This window comes from Xyrauchen texanus, chromosome 36, assembly GCF_025860055.1.
Source record: "Xyrauchen texanus isolate HMW12.3.18 chromosome 36, RBS_HiC_50CHRs, whole genome shotgun sequence".
Classification (NCBI taxonomy): Eukaryota; Metazoa; Chordata; class Actinopteri; order Cypriniformes; family Catostomidae; genus Xyrauchen; species Xyrauchen texanus.
Window position 1 is genome coordinate 3,335,040 of NC_068311.1, and position 16,988 is coordinate 3,352,027.

Below are 16,988 nucleotides of genomic sequence, written 5' to 3' on the forward strand. Positions count from 1 at the left end.
CTGACTCCTTAGTTATAACCTACAGAAAATTAACTAATCAGTGAAAGAATCTGAATCTGAGTTTTTGGTGAACAGAATAAAAAGATTTGATTCACTGATGTATCTCCACCACTTTGTTTAATTCTCTTATCGTGGCATTCATAGGTGCCACCAGGGCTGGACTGGTAATCTGGCATACCGGGCATTTTCACGTTGGGCCGACGCACTTTGGGGCCAATCAGGGGCGGACTGGCCATCGGGAGAACCGAGCAGGCCGGTGGGTCAGCCACGAAACGTGCCGCTAAAATGAGCCACAGCGTAATGCAGAACGGACCACAAAATGGTGCCACGATAATGCAGAAAAGGACAGCAAACACCCTCAACCTTTGGGCCAGTTGCTATGTAAATATGCCGATTTCTCTTCCCAGTCCAGCCCTGGGTGCCACATTTGATACACACCATCTGCTTGCTAAAATCCACAGGTGCTGAGACCTACAGCAGGTTGTTGGAACTGACACCTGACTTTTAATTTCATTATCTTTCCCCCTGTTTAATTCTTAATTTTGCCTGTCAGAAAAGCCACCTTGATCCTGGGCTTTCAACTGTAGCAGTGTTTTACATGACAACACAAGACAAACAGCTTTGTGACAGACAAAACAACGTTTACACACATCACATCTGACAGCACCATCCCTCAAAGAACGACAGAATAAAGAGGACAGGAATGAAGATGAGAGACATTTGCACTCCAGAGCACAACAAGGTGCTAATCAGTGTGAGAGAGATTGGTGAGCCATTCGACCTTTCACATCCTATTATTTGGGACACACTAATTCTATTATTGCACACTATTTAGTAGACATAGCATGCTAATTTGGAGGTAGCTGTATACTTATCATCAAATATGTTATGATTGGCTGTGATTCTGTCACTTGGTGCAGTATTTCGTTTTCATTAAGGACAGAAAAGCCGCTTGGAACAGTTGGTTAAGACGGTGTTTCCCAACCTTTTTTCTTCCACGGCACATTTTTTACGACTAAACAATTCTACAGCACACCACTATCCCACATAGGCATACAATCGTCAATATTTGTCCTTTGCAGTGGTTGGGAAACACTGGGTTAAGATACTGTAAGTCAACACTAACAGTTATTAAATCGCTTGAGGTCGCCAAGTCGCTGTACCATTGGTTGCTAGGCTTGACTACATATTCTAAGTGTATTAGGAGGCAGATCGTGTCAGCTCCACAGTCTTCACTCTCACTGGTAGTTGCTGCATTACATCACTGCTCATTCGCATAAAGTTAAACGCTGCACAACTTTGATGCATTGCCAACAGTCACTGCTATTCATACTAGGGATGCACCGATACCACATTTTCTCTTCCGATCCAATCCCTTGAGCTTTTATTTTGTCGGTCTGAACACTCCAGGAAGTCCTGTAAGTGTCTGTATGTAGGCTAGTTCACAGTAGTTTAATTTGCCTCTTGTTCAAATTCTGGTTAAATGCTCCTCTGGTGCAGTTCTAAATGCATATAATAATGGAACCGAACCATTGAGCATCTACATCCAAGATGTTGTTCGTGACTAGCGCTAAAATATGTCCCCTAATTCATATTGCCTCAAACTGGAAACTCTAGTTAAAAATGAATGACTTTTACTTACTTTGATGCTACAAATCACTTTCATTGTGAATTTACTTTTACACCATGTCTACACTGCAAGTTCACTGTTGATTATTATGGACGCTATAGTTTTGTTTTATTGCACGCTGCGTTAAGATATTTATTTTATTCATATTTATTGGTCCTCACTTCAGTAACCAGCCACAAGACACACACACACAGCTAAAAGAAATGGTCTTTGTTGCTCCATAGTTTCTCCAAACACAATCAGCGTTGTGCCCTTGAGCAAGGTACAGACATCTCCAGTGGGACATATTGTTCCTTTGATCAGCACGCTGTAAGATACTCTTGATAAAAATAAAAGCACCTGCTAAATGACGGAACAAAGATAAAGCCTTGAATTTTCTCACTGTTCTCTGAGAATTCCCGAATCACATTTCTGCTTGGTGAGCAGAATTTGTGACACTTTAAGCAAAAGTGTGTGCTTAGCAAGATTCTCTGTTGCTCTGCCATTACAGTTGTTGACCTGGCAGAAAAAGCTAACCAAAGAAGCAGTCCATCTGAGCAAATATACGCTATAATGCCCCTTGTGGCAACATTTAGAATACAACGTATACTTACGTTGGGTTACAAACTGTGTAAACTGCAATTAAAATCTCACTGAGATTTCCAGAATCACTTTTTTTTTCGAGCTTGACGGCATCCGACAAACCGTTGGGTTTCAGGCCGGGGTTGTGTCCATTTTTTTCCTTCAAATTTTGTGATCAGGTTAGGATTTGCGATTAATAAAAAAAATATATGATTATTATTATAAATATTTTGCTAATATATGTTTAATATAAAAAAACAACATTTTCAAGCACAGACATGCTTGAACAGACGAATTAGGGTCTGTTCATACCTAAAGTATTTTAGCGTTCTTCTGTGCTGTTTTTAAATTGTTTAAATTGAAGAGAGTGGGCGATTTCGGTATGGGCTTACAATTTAATGGTGCCAGTTGGGTCGAGTCATACAGTCTCGGGTTTGGGTCGGGTTAAGATGCAGACCTTTAGCAAGATTCTCTGTAGCTCTGCCATGAAAATAAAAACCTAACCGTAGAAGTATACAGTATAAGCTAATGTCCGCTATAGCGTCCCTTGTGGCAACACTAAGAATGCAACGCATACTAGCATTGGGTTATTAATTGTGTAAATCAGGGTACCCATACTTTTGGACCAATTAATTTCCATTTCTCTTCCATTAACTTTCTATTTGTTTGAGTTGACTGTTCAAGGATTTAAGGATTTAAAAAAAAACAAATCGAATTGAGACCAATTCAGCCATTAGACATTCAGACCAATTTGTGAATCAGTTCAACCGACTCATTGAAAAGTGCTGACTCAAAAGAATGATTTGCTCACAAATCACACATTACTTTGAAATTTAATCAAAATGTATATTCGCTATAGAAATTTGTTTTAAATTTCCATTAAGATTGAATTGATTTCCATATCTTTTCTAGGCCTGAAAAAACACACATGCAAAATGAGCTGATATTTCCATGTTTTACATGACCATGGGAACTAGGTTTGCACAATATCCCGTATTAGCCGGGATGTCCCATATTTTGGACAAAATTACCTATTGTCCTATATTTAGTGGCAAAATGCTTGAGGGGGACAATTGAAACCCTCAAAAAGATAAAGCGTCCCAACTTCACGTGGCAAAAAGTTAGCAACCTAAGTGGGAACTCTAGTAATTAGTGTTATTTCACACTGAACTTTCATCCTAAAGAAACAAATGAAGTTAAGCAACCATTTCATAACATCGAAAAGCCTCTTACCTTCTCCTTGCTGTCGAGTCCCGGCCCATCTGGTCGTGTTCGAATGGTGAATGGTGTGGACAGCCTAAGTAGGATGTTCTGGAACGTGCAGGGTATTCTGGGAGAAACCAACTCAAAGCTGTTGCTGAAGGTGAGTGTTCGGTGTGGTTCGCCCTTGGCCTGTTTACGAAGCCCCTCGCCGACCTGCAGAATATCCATGTTGGGTCCCAGCACCAGATGGAAGGGGAAGGCTCGAGAAAACGTGCTCAAGCTGATCCGTAGATCCAGCGGTGAGCGCGAAAGCTGCCGAGATGCGGTGGTGGGGTGCGAGGATAAGGATGAAGATGATGAAGATGTAGGTTGAGTCCGAATCTCTTTGATAAGGAAGGATAAACAGGCAGGAGAGGACAAAGATAGTGGAGATGGAGATGAAGAGAGGGAGGAGTCCGCTGAGAGCTCTCCATCCTCATTGGCTGTGTGCAGCCAAGAGGGAGGAGCTTCTTCCACCAAAACGTCCGACTGGTAGATTCGTCGAGCGGCGGCTCGAATCAACCCCGGCATAGCCACGCCCACAGTAGGGTCGGGGTTGAAACAATGGAGGAGAAGAGTCCGCCCTCCATCCCTCTCTCCATCTGATTCTTCGTTCTCCTGAAGAGTGTCTTTGCATAGGAAAGAGGGGACCTCGGACGAAGCTCGCTGCCCACAGGACGTTCTAATATGTTCTAGAAGAGCATCGAAACCATTGAAGAAATCCTGCAGGTTTCCTCCGAGAGATCGCAGAACCCTCTCGTTCTCCTCCAGACATAAACCGAAGAATTCCTCACCAAATAGGCCCCGTACGGTGGTGAAGTCAACACCTGTGCAAAGTAACACAATAAAAACATTATAAAACAGATTTGCAAAAGGATTTTTATGTTGCTCGTTGTACGTATCCTGGTGAAATAAACTCGAGGGGTGCTATTCACTAAATAGTTGCGCCAATATAGTGTACCGTATTTTATTGTAAATTTGTTTATTCATCAAGCACCCGCAATCAACCAGCCGTTTAACCTGCCAATAAATGAGAATCTTGAGAATTTAAACTTTATCATAAGCTACTTTCCACCACTGGGTCGAACAGTTCTCATCGCAAAACCGTACCGTTCCAGGCCAGTTGGTTACAGTTTCTTTTTCACTATGACGCGGTAAAATTAAAAGAATGTACGTAACAGATCCATCTGTTGGTGACGGCGTTAGAGGTAAACATTGGAGTGAGTGCGCAATGGAGGATGATCGCATGTTCCAGTTTTTAGGACTGCTTTTATCCCCGGTTTTACTATTCTAATACACAGAAAGCCTATGTCGCAAAAAGGAAAGCAAAGAGAAAATGGCGAGAGGTTTATCATCACGAGGGCTTGTTTATGCCACCGGGCACGAATATGCAGAAAGGTAAAAGTTCACAGACTAGCTAAAAGGGATATTTATTGACAAAATATTATATAGGTATCATATGAAAATAGTATATGAGAATATATTAATGTATTTTGAATTTTAATGAGCTAGTAATCTACTTCCCTGATGAAAAAGACATGTAGAAAAATTAAATGTAGGCTACAATACTAGTTAAAATATCATCATGAAATCATGAAGATACACTAAAGATAGAAGACACTGAAGATACACTACACTATTATTTCCTCCCCAGTTTGGAATGCCCAATTCCCAATGCGCTCCAAGTCCTCATGGTGGCGTAGTTACTCGCCTCAATCTGGGTGGCGGAGGACGCATCTCAGTTGCCTCCGCATCTGAGACCATCAATCTATGCATCTTATCACATGGCTTGTTAAAGCCTTTTTAACCTTAAGGGTATTCAAAGCACATTACACTGTGATTCATTCACCCATTCACACACACACTCACCAATGGCGGCAGAGCTGCCATCCAAGGCGCCATTGTGAGCAACTTGGGGTTCAGTGTCTTGCCCAAGGACACTTCGGCATGTGGAGACGTGTGGGTCGGGATTCGAACCACCAACCCTGCGGTTAGTGGCCAACCCGCTCTACCAACTGAGCCACAGCCGCTCGGTTCTCCCGATGGCCAGTCTGCCCCTGATCGGCCCCAAAGAGCGTCGACCCACCGGAAAAATGCCCGGTATGCCAGATTACCAGTCCAATCAGCTTCCATACGTTTTCTATTGATTATATTTCACTTTCTGCATTTTAAAGAGCCATTTCAATCAGGTATGACACATTTAAAAGCAACAAAACAATAAAACAAGTCCACTATTTCATATTGTTTCGTAATTCAGCAACTTGGCACATTTATTTAAAATGTGTGGTGTGTATTATACAACTGTGCTGAGCACAGCTCAACCAATCAGAATTTAAAATCAGAGCTATTAGACACATTTAAGCCACGTAATTGAAAATGCTAGGAAACTGAAAACGGAGGTTTATAAATTAACCAGATTAATATTAGAAAACACAAACATTTTGCTACGTTTACACCGTTCATCCACACTAGAACGCCATTTTCCTCAACCAAAAATGCAGCATTTGGAAAACGTTCTCCACTACCGTATACTTTGTAAAATGATGACGCTAGAAAACGTAAAATAAATTGTTTCAAATGAAAACGGATTTGTGTGAATGTGGCCTCAGAAGCTTTCAATGAATTCCACAGTTTTGTATTGCGTCTTTCTTTTTTATTAACTCACTTGTTTAGTCATATTTGCCTCTATATTTTTAAACATCCTTTTAAATAAAGATGAAAAGTTTAAGGGTCTGGCCCAAGGCGAACAATTGATCTCCAAAATAGTCAATAGATGCAGCATAAGTGCTCTGAAATGACGACGCTCTGCCGCAGAAAAGCGAGATTTCGCTGGGAATGGCTCAGTTCAAACGGCTCATTGCGGTTTATTTATAAACGTGTTCTCGTTAGGGATGGCAGAGTTAGTATCTTAGCAACAGCTTGGAGAACGGAGACTGCAGCACTGGAGGGAGTTTAAGGGAATGTCTGCTGAGGTTGGCGTGTGTTGATGTGAGAGAGAGTGAATTGAGGTCAAGGTTTTGTGTGTGTGTGTGTGTGTGTGTGTGTGTGTGTGTGTGTGTGTGTGTGTGTGTACGCACCTAAAATAGTGGCCGTGTGTTTCAATATTCCTGAGATGTCGGTCTGGCTGTCACATCGTGAGTTATCAAAAAAACACTTCTGCTCATCTGACAAGTTTCTTACAAACTCTTGTCCGCTGCAAGAAAGAAAGAGAGATTGATTAACATTCACTAGAACTGTCTTGTGTTTAGTGTTGGGACAAAATATAACCCAAATATCCCAGAGGTTGCTCAGCCATATCGGGATTGGGAGATGCCAGTTCTGTTTCATTTAAGTTTCAACATTTGTTTCAGATGTTTCTCCTACAACCCCTTAGAATAATAATAATAAAAGAGCGAAACATAGAAACAAATGAGCTACATATAGACAAACCAGTGGCCCCCCCAAAGACAAACCAGTGGCCCCCCCAAAGACAAACCAGTGGCCCCCCAAAAGTATTTTGACATTTAAGCTGCACGTTATTTTATTAGATGCTTAATTACACTTGAAAAAAAAAAAATGAGCCTATTTTTATTCCATTAAATTGTTTAATGTTAAACCAAATTAAATAAATAAATAAACATTTTATTTCATCAAAGATTACTCTATTCAATTTTATGGAATTTTGTTATTAATTTGAAATGTATAAATGTTATGATTATTGCATCTAATGAAATTACATTCAGAAATGTTTAAGCGGGCTTAAGAGTCCAAATTATTTTTGGAGCCACTGTACAGTAAGAGCTATTACATTAATATGGATAGCATAGTTCAGATAATTTGGTTTATGAAGAATGATGAGTTCATATTGGATTTTGTATTTTATCGTTGGCAAAACATTATAGATATCAGGAGAAAAATCAGATTAGCAGGAAAAGTCTTTATTGACAATGCATTTAATACCATCGTCTATATAGGAGAAATTACTGAATTATTAAAAGTTCTTATTGGTGATTTGTCTCTCTTATGGGGTGTCTGTACCTGATTTCTCTCTGTCTGTAAAAATCCACCGTTCTCTGCAAGGCCAAATGAATGGTCTGTTTCTAAAAAAGAGAAAGACAACAGAATGCAGTGAGTTCACCAGAGGTCAAGTGACATGAACACAGCTTGATTATCCCGTCTCTAACCCCGTCCAAAATCACAACATTTCACAAAGAGTTGTTTTGCAAGAACGGGTGAGAATGAGTTTTGTTCAGAAATGGTGGACACTACAAAATCAGAAGTTAAACTAAACCAAAGAACCTAGAAAAGGTATCATGTACACAGGGGCGGAGCCAGGAGTTTTTCACAGGGGCCAGCGATCAGTCTGTGGTGGCACAGACATTTTCGGATCATCGGGGTTGGGGGATGGTGGTTGTTGATGTGGAAAGCTGAGGCGCTTGGATACAAAAACGGAGGGGAGTGTATACAGTGACACCCGGGACTGATGGGTGCGGCGACCTTGGTGTGCACACTTGTTAAGTCTCGTGTGTTGCGGTTGTACAGGGACGGTTCCACCTCTAAAAAACTAAATTGTGCCCAAGACAAAAAAAATGACCAAAACTGCAATAGCGAGTGGGGTGGCCATGCTTTGCTCCATGGTGGCCACGGTAACCACTAGCTCCGCCCCTGCATGTACACAGTTCTTGAATAGAAGAATTGTTTAATAATATGTATGTTCATTTATTTTGCTAAAGAAAGAGGATGAATGAGATTTCCGAGTTACTCCAGATTTTTTAAATAATTAAGAGAAAAATGTGAGTAATATACTTTTGCTCTGTTCTTCGCACACAAGCGTGATCCGTGTGGCTTCAGAAGACTTGTAATAAAGCACAAAAGTTGTTTAAACTACTTTGATTAAACTTTTATTGTTATTTGGGTCAATGACGAGACACTCATTTCCTTAGTCTGGACCATACTGTTATTCAAAACACATTACAAATGCAATTCACACAAAACAAATATTTTAATGCGGAGTGGTGGTGGCGCAGTGGGCTAAAGCACATGAACTGGTAATCAGAAGGATGCTGGTTCGAGCCCCACAGTCACCACCATTGTATCCTTGAGTAAGGCACTTAACTCCAGGTTGCTCCGGGGGGATTGTCCCTGTAATAAGGGCTCTGTAAGTCACTTTGGATAAAAGCGTCTGCCAAATGCATAAATGTAAATGTAAAACACCCCCATAACAGGACTGACCCGCCTCCATGCGGTGTCGTTCTTGTCATATTAGACCTGCTGCTGACCCCTCATGTTCAGTTTAGTGTCATATGTCTATAAAAACCTTCTTCCAGGACTCCACGAGTATTTCCTAATTACATCTTGAATATTCAAGTCAGCATTTCCCTGGGTGAAGTTTTGCTTTCTTCCACACCCCAAGAAGGTTGCTGTTGTACCATATTTAAAAAATGTATGAATGGTGCTGCCAACTTTGTCTACTGGATATTGACGTTCCTTGGAAACGTACTTTTAGCCACGACCTTTCTTGTGTAATGAAATAATCTCCTCTATTAGCTTTTGTGATGGTTTATTTTTAATTGCATTTTTTGCATAGAAATACATTTTTGCCTATGACAGTTTTAAAACTGAAATAAGTGTCATTGCAGATTGATGACTTCCGTTTGTTTTAAAGCAATTACTTGTGTAGCCTTACAGATTTAAGAAACAGCTACATGCAATAAGGGTTGAATAATTATGAAAAAAAAGTATTTTACTTGGTTACACCATTTGACATTTTTCAAGTCTTAAAATCAATCTTGTAGAAAATCTTACATTTTTTACTTTTACATTACTTTCATTGTATGGAAAAGAGCAGCATAAACATTCTGCATAACATCTCCTTTCAGAAGAAAGTCAGTCATATGGGTTTAAAAAACATGAAGGACAGAATTTGTATTTTGGGGTGAATTTAACATTAAGGCTCAAAAAGCATCATTCACAGTCATGTCTTGTAAAATATCCTTATAAAAACATACTCTTATAAAAGGGAAATGCACTTCTACACATTATGAATGTAATTGTACACAGTTTCATAGAGTAGAAATGTACGTTTTTACTAATAAAGCTTTCTTGAGCAGGGTAAAAGGAAGGAATCACATGTCGTACATTAACGTTGACAGCCAGTTTGTGACTCGTTGGGAGTGTTTTTGAGGTGGCAGTAAACCGATCTGTCTTTAAAGGGATTTGCAGTGCTGATCTACCTGTAATAGAATATACATTTAAGCCTTATCCAATCAACTGTCTTTATCACCCAAAAAAACAATCAAATCCTTCTCATTTAGCTCTTAATAGCTGAAATCCAGCTTTACCTGGCCAAATCTGCTTCAGTCACCTCACAGTCTCTCTCTCTCTCAATTTCAATCCAATTGAAAAACTATAATAACAATATACACAATACAATATAAAATAAAATATGCATTTAACAGGACATTATGAACATAAGAAAATAAAAGTACTGTGAATGAAGTACATTAAGGCAGTGATTGGTTTCTGAGGGTGTGCATCTCAAAAATGAATTTAGTTGCAACTGATGCATGATGGTCCTCCTCCAGTAACACCTGCATCTGATCTGATCTCCCCCAGTAACACCAGCATCTGATCTGATCTCCCCCAGTAACACCAGCATCTGATCTGATCTCCCCCAGTAACACCAGCATCTGATCTGATCTCCTCCAGTAACACCAGCATTTGATCTGATCTCCCCCAGTAACACCAGCATCTGATCTGATCTCATAACACCAGCATCTGATCTGATCTCCCCCAGTAACACCAGCATCTGATCTGATCTCCCCCATAACACCAGCATCTGATCTCCTCCAGTAACACCAGCATCTGATCTGATCTCATAACACCAGCATCTGATCTGATCTCCCCCAGTAACACCAGCATCTGATCTGATCTCCCCCATAACACCAGCATCTGATCTGATCTCCTCCAGTAACACCAGCATCTGATCTGATCTCCCCCAGTAACACCAGCATCTGATCTGATCTCCTCCAGTAACACCAGCATCTGATCTGATCTCCCCCAGTAACACCAGCATCTGATCTGATCTCCTCCAGTAACACCAGCATCTGATCTGATCTCATAACACCAGCATCTGATCTGATCTCCCCCAGTAACACCAGCATCTGATCTGATCTCCCCCATAACACCAGCATCTGATCTCCTCCAGTAACACCAGCATCTGATCTGATCTCATAACACCAGCATCTGATCTGATCTCCTCCAGTAACACCAGCATCTGATCTGATCTCATAACACCAGCATCTGATCTGATCTCCCCCAGTAACACCAGCATCTGATCTGATCTCCCCCAGTAACACCAACATCTGATCTGATCTCCCCCAGTAACACCTGCATCTGATCTGATCTCCCCCAGTAACACCAGCATCTGATCTGATCTCCTCCAGTAACACCAGCATCTGATCTGATCTCCCCCACTAACACCAGCATCTGATCTGATCTCCTCCAGTAACACCAGCATCTGATCTGATCTCCCCCAGTAACACCAGCATCTGATCTGATCTCCCCCAGTAACACCAGCATCTGATCTCATCTCCCCCATAACACCAGCATCTGATCTGATCTCCTCCAGTAACACCAGCATCTGATCTGATCTCCCCCAATAACTCCAGCATCTGATCTGATCTCCCCCATAACACCAGCATCTGATCTGATCTCCTCCAGTAACACCAGCATCTGATCTGATCTCCCCCAGTAACACCAGCATCTGATCTGATCTCATAACACCAGCATCTGATCTGATCTCCCCCAGTAACACCAGCATCTGATCTGATCTCCCCCATAACACCAGCATCTGATCTCCTCCAGTAACACCAGCATCTGATCTGATCTCATAACACCAGCATCTGATCTGATCTCCCCCAGTAACACCAGCATCTGATCTGATCTCATAACACCAGCATCTGATCTGATCTCCCCCAGTAACACCAGCATCTGATCTGATCTCCCCCAGTAACACCAGCATCTGATCTGATCTGATCTCCCCCAGTAACACCAGCATCTGATCTGATCTCCCCCATAACACCAGCATCTGATCTGATCTCCCCCATAACACCAGCATCTGATCTGATCTCCCCCAGTAACACCAGCATCTGATCTGATCTCCCGCAGTAACACCAGCATCTGATCTGATCTCCCCCAGTAACACCAGCACCTGATCTGATCTGATCTCCCCCAGTAACACCAGCATCTGATCTGATCTCATAACACCAGCATCTGATCTGATCTCCCCCAGTAACACCAGCATCTGATCTGATCTCCCCCAGTAACACCAGCATCTGATCTGATCTACCCCAGTAACACCAGCATCTGATCTGATCTCATAACACCAGCATCTGATCTGATCTCCCCCAGTAACACCAGCATCTGATCTGATCTCCCCCAGTAACACCAGCATCTGATCTGATCTCCCCCAGTAACACCAGCATCTGATCTGATCTCATAACACCAGCATCTGATCTGATCTCCCCAGTAACACCAGCATCTGATCTGATCTCCCCCAGTAACACCAGCATCTGATCTGATCTCCCCCAGTAACACCAGTATCTGATCTGATCTCCCCCAGTAACACCAGCATCTGATCTGATCTCCTGCAGTAACACCTGCATCTGATCTGATCTCCCCCAGTAACACCAGCATCTGATCTGATCTCCCCCAGTAACACCAGCATCTGATCTGATCTCATAACACCAGCATCTGATCTGATCTGATCTCCCCCAGTAACACCAGCATCTGATCTGATCTCCCCCAGTAACACCAGCATCTGATCTGATCTCATAACACCAGCATCTGATCTGATCTGATCTCCCCCAGTAACACCAGCATCTGATCTGATCTCCTCCAGTAACACCAGCATCTGATCTGATCTCCCCCAGTAACACCAGCATCTGATCTGATCTCCCCCAGTAACACCAGCATCTGATCTGATCTCGTGAAGGATAAAGTGTGTCTCTGTCTTGACCTCCCCCGTGTCACAGTGAGCACAGACTCGTTCATGTTTGTCTGTGATCACGGAGTCTGTATTTGGGGAGGATCCGTCTCTGTTTTGGATCTCTTACAGTTTGCAGATATTCTGCCAGATTATATGTTTTGTTTAGGGCCTGATAAAATTCCAGTTTGCTTTGGTTTTTACGTTCATTTTCCCAATGGTCTAAATATGAATTTTTGCTTTCTTTTATGATTTGGTTTATTCTGATTTGGTTTAGTTCAGCAGTGCTGGTCTGAAACTGGTGTTTGTTAGTTGTTAGTGGGTTTGTGAGTTTTCTGGTTTCAGGCTTCAGCTCTTGGGTTTTAAGGGCTTCATGTTGCAGTGTGTCCAAAATTTGAGGGATCGTTTTTCAATATGTATAATAAGGGGGTATCTGCCTAGTTCGGCCCGGCATGCATTAGTAGGTGTTCTTCTCTGAACTCTTCGAATGTTTCTACAGATTTCTGCATTCAGGGATTCTATGGGGTGTTTGTCCCATCTCCAGTAATCTGCCAGACAGAGTGGACCCCAAACCTCACATCCATACAGAGCAATAGGCATCATAATACTATCAAAGACCTTACACCAGATTGTTACAGGAATGTCAACTTGGGTAAATTTGACCTTAATAGCATAAATGCTCTTATAGCTTTCTCTTTTAGTGCATTCACTGCCAGACCAAAACCCCCCAGAAGCACTAATTTTTAGACCGAGGTAGTGGTAGTGTTGGGTGTGTTCTATTGCAGTGTTCCCCAGAGTATCTGGGGTCCTGTAATCTGGCTTTTTTCTGGAAAATCATAATTTGAGTTTTTTTCAGATTGACTGTCAGGGCCCAGTTCTGACAGTAGTTCTCCAGCAGGTCAAGGCTGCTGTAGCCCTTGTGCAGTAGCTGACAGCAGCACCAGATCATCTGCATAGAGAAGAAATTTAACTTCAGAATGATTTAGAGTAAGACCGGGTGTTGCAGATTGTTCTGGACTGAAACTGCAGCCCGGTCTCACTCCTCACCCTTGAGTGAAAAATTCTGTTCTTTTATTGCCAATTTTAACTGCGCACCTGTTGTCTGAATACATAGATTTGATAGTGTCGTACATTTTACCCCCAATGCCGGATTGTAGAATTTTATAATATAGACCATCATGCTAAATGGAATCTAATGCTTTTTTAAATCCACAAAGCATGCATCAAGTTTGCCTTTGCTTTTTTGATGAACGTGCTGGTTGACTATTGTGTGTAGCGTGTGAATGTGGTCGGTGGTTTGGTAGGAATCCAATCTGACCCTCTCTCTCTCTCTGGTAAAACCGAACATGATTCATACTAACATTAACACTGCAGTAACATGAAGACAATGCTGTGAGCACACTGAAAGTGTGAGATAAGGCAAAAGAGAGAATCTCGCAAAAACTGTCACCTCATGAATCAAAAGGAAGAAAAACATTACGATTTTTTCATTTCCACACACACAAGTAAATATGACAAGTAAAAGCACATTACACCCCCAAATTCTGATTACTTTGCTGTATTGCCTTTAATGTTTGCTGGGGAAAATTTGCCTAACGTGAAAATGTCACAATGCAAAAAAAAAATTGTTTTCTTTAAAAGTATACTCAATTATTGTGTAAATAATTATAATAATAATATAAGGTTATTGATCATCCACAAAGAGCTTTTGGAACAGAGAACAACATGTTGCTTTGTTCATTTTCCTCAGACTTCTATAAACATCCAAAGGACATTTTATAAATAATTTCAGAACAGTTATTACAAAAGGTTCCTAATATTGCAAATCTTTCTGTCTCACTCACAGAACAATGCATGTGTGTGTTTTCTGTGACACACATCACTTCAACCAATATCCAACTTTAAAGTAATATTTCACAAAAAAAATGAAAATTCTGTCATCATTTATTCACCCTCATGTTGGTCCAAACATCTGTGGAACACAAAAGGAGATGCTAGACATGCTGTTAGCCTCAGTCACCATTCACTTTTACTGAATGGAAAGTGAATGGTGACTGAGGCTAACATTCTGTCTAACATCTTTTGTGTTACACAGAAGATAGTCACACAGGTTTGGAACAACATGAGGGTGAGTAAAGGATGATAGAATTTTCATTTTGTGTGACTATCACTTTAAGACAGCTACTAGTGTGTGTGTGTGTGTGTGTTGTGTGTGCGAGTGAGTGTGTGTGTGTGTGTGTGTGAGTGCAGGTGTGCGAGTGTGAGTGTGTGTGTGTGTGAGTGCATGTGTGCGAGTGCGTGTGTGATTGAGTGTGTGCGTGAGTGTGTGAGTGCGCGTGAGTGTGTGTGCGCGTGTGTGTGTGTGAGTGCATGTGTGCGAGTGCGTGTGTGATTGAGTGTGTGCGTGTGCGTGAGTGTGAGTGCATGTGTGCGTGCATGTGTGCGAGTGTGTGCATGTGTGCGTGTGTGATTGAGTGTGTGCGTGTGTGCGCGTGTGTGTGTGTGTGAGTGCATGTGTGTGAGTGCATGTGTGCGTGCATGTGTGCGTGTGTGATTGAGTGTGTGCGTGTGCGCGTGTGTGTGTGTGAGTGCATGTGCGTGTGTGCGTGTGTGTGCGTGCGTGCGAGTGCGTGTGTGTGCATGTGTGTGCGTCTGTGCATAAAGACTACACAAGAAATACAGATGATCAATCAATGCTAATGTTACTCTAAACAGCACCTAAATATCCTGTCTAGACATAATAGAGTTGACATACTGTATAGAATGTCCATAAACTTTTGTTTTTGTATAAAACAAGATTTTAGGCCAAAATGTTCTGTATATAACAATTATAAGTGCATGTGTATATTTTAGTTCCTGTGACAGGTCATAACTTTTAACTACATTTTTGCCTTCATAAGTTTATTTTAAAGGGATAGTTCACCCAAAATGAAAATTAACTCATCATTTACTCAACCTCATGCCATTCCAGATGTGTTTATGACTTACTTTCTTCAGCAGAACACAAATAAAGGAAAACAGCAGAATGTCTCAGCTCAGTAGGTCCTTATAATGCAAGTGGATGGTGATCAGACCTGTTGAAGCTTTAAAAATCACAGACAGTCAGCATAAACATCATCCATACGACTCCACTGGTTAAATTAATGTCTTCTAAAGCAAAACGATCACTTTTTCTGCAAAAACTTTTTAACTATAAATCATCACTTTCGGTCAGCAGTGGTACGCACGTGTGATGTAATCACGTTGACACGATCACACAAGAACAGACACATGCGCTACGCACCCGGAAGAGCGCTCGGAAGAGCACCCGGAAGAGCGGCTCTATTTACAACTGAGTAGTAGGAACGCCGAACAGAATGTTTGTTGGTTTTATCGGTTTGTTGTCTCACAATGGGGCGTTTGTGTGCTCATCCTGGATGTCTCAACCAAGAGAAAAACATGAGATTACATCCATAACATGCCAACGCCGAATACGTCACACGAGAGATTGCGTAGACTGGCAGGAAGTACTTAAATATGGATCTTTTTCACAGCAAAAAAGCGATTTTTTTTTTCACTTTAGAAGACATTAATTTGACCAGTGGAGTCGTATGGATGATGTTTATGCTGACTGTGATTTTTGGAGCTTCAAAAAGGTCTGATCACCATCCACTTGCATTATAAGGACCTTCTCAGCTGAGACATTCTTCTGTTTTTCTTTAAGAATGAAAGCCATTTACATTTGGGATGGCATGAGGGTGAGTAAATGAGAGAATTTTCATTTTTGGGTGAACTGTCCCTTTAAATAGTTCAGCAGTGTGAAAAAAAAAGTCATTTTTATAAGTACAAAAAGTTCATGTTGTCTCATAAAAACGGCATTGTATAATGATTAGCCTATAGCAGAACTGGGGGCAAAATGTTTTTATAGTAGATGAATTGTCGCATGTCACATTTAATTTTAGCTACCCATCTGCATGTGTGTGTGTGTGTGTACAGCCGGTCTAAGAATTGTTTTGTATATAATTCAGCTAGATCTCACACACACAGCTTTTTGATTTATGCCATTGGAGCAGTTGGTTTGCTATAAGCCACATTTTCAAGTGTGACTACACACACACACACACACACACACACACACAAGGACGAATCCACTCAAGTGAATCGCAGAGAGACATTCTGATGCTCTGACTGCAGACATACATGCACACATACATGCACATAGTCCCTCTAATGCTGCTCTGCAGTATAATGTGTATGTGTATAGAGAAAGAAAGACCCAAAGACACTTTCACATACACACACACATCCATATGAATGTTTGTCAGCATTGCAACTGTATACTTTCCCCATGCAGACAGAATAATCATGTAAGAATACATGCGCACACACATACAGCAGGGCCTAAACAACCCGTGCATTCAAAAACACTGAAAGTGTAAAAGCGTCCATACGGCTGAGGGACTGAGCATTTGAACATCTGCACTGTCACGCTGTCAGAGATTTACCAGCTGTATAATCTGCTCTCCTGCTATCAATCAAATCAATCAACATCACCGTCATCAGTACTCTAACAGCATCTAGACTATTAATACTGGTACAGAAAGATCACTT

The 16,988-nt window shown here is 41.4% G+C and overlaps 1 protein-coding gene across 1 annotated transcript in view; it reads right to left on the reverse strand.

Moving 5' to 3' along the window:
* The window catches only part of gucy1a2 (guanylate cyclase 1, soluble, alpha 2), a 44,322-nt gene that overhangs the window by 26,703 nt on the left and 631 nt on the right, over window positions 1-16,988 (reverse strand). The window contains exons 2-4 of the mRNA XM_052106704.1: window positions 7,451-7,512; window positions 6,511-6,626; window positions 3,425-4,260 (exon numbers count right to left, since the gene is read on the reverse strand). Coding sequence (XP_051962664.1) covers window positions 3,425-4,260; window positions 6,511-6,626; window positions 7,451-7,512 — 1,014 coding nt within the window. The remainder of the gene's footprint in view (window positions 1-3,424; window positions 4,261-6,510; window positions 6,627-7,450; window positions 7,513-16,988) is intronic.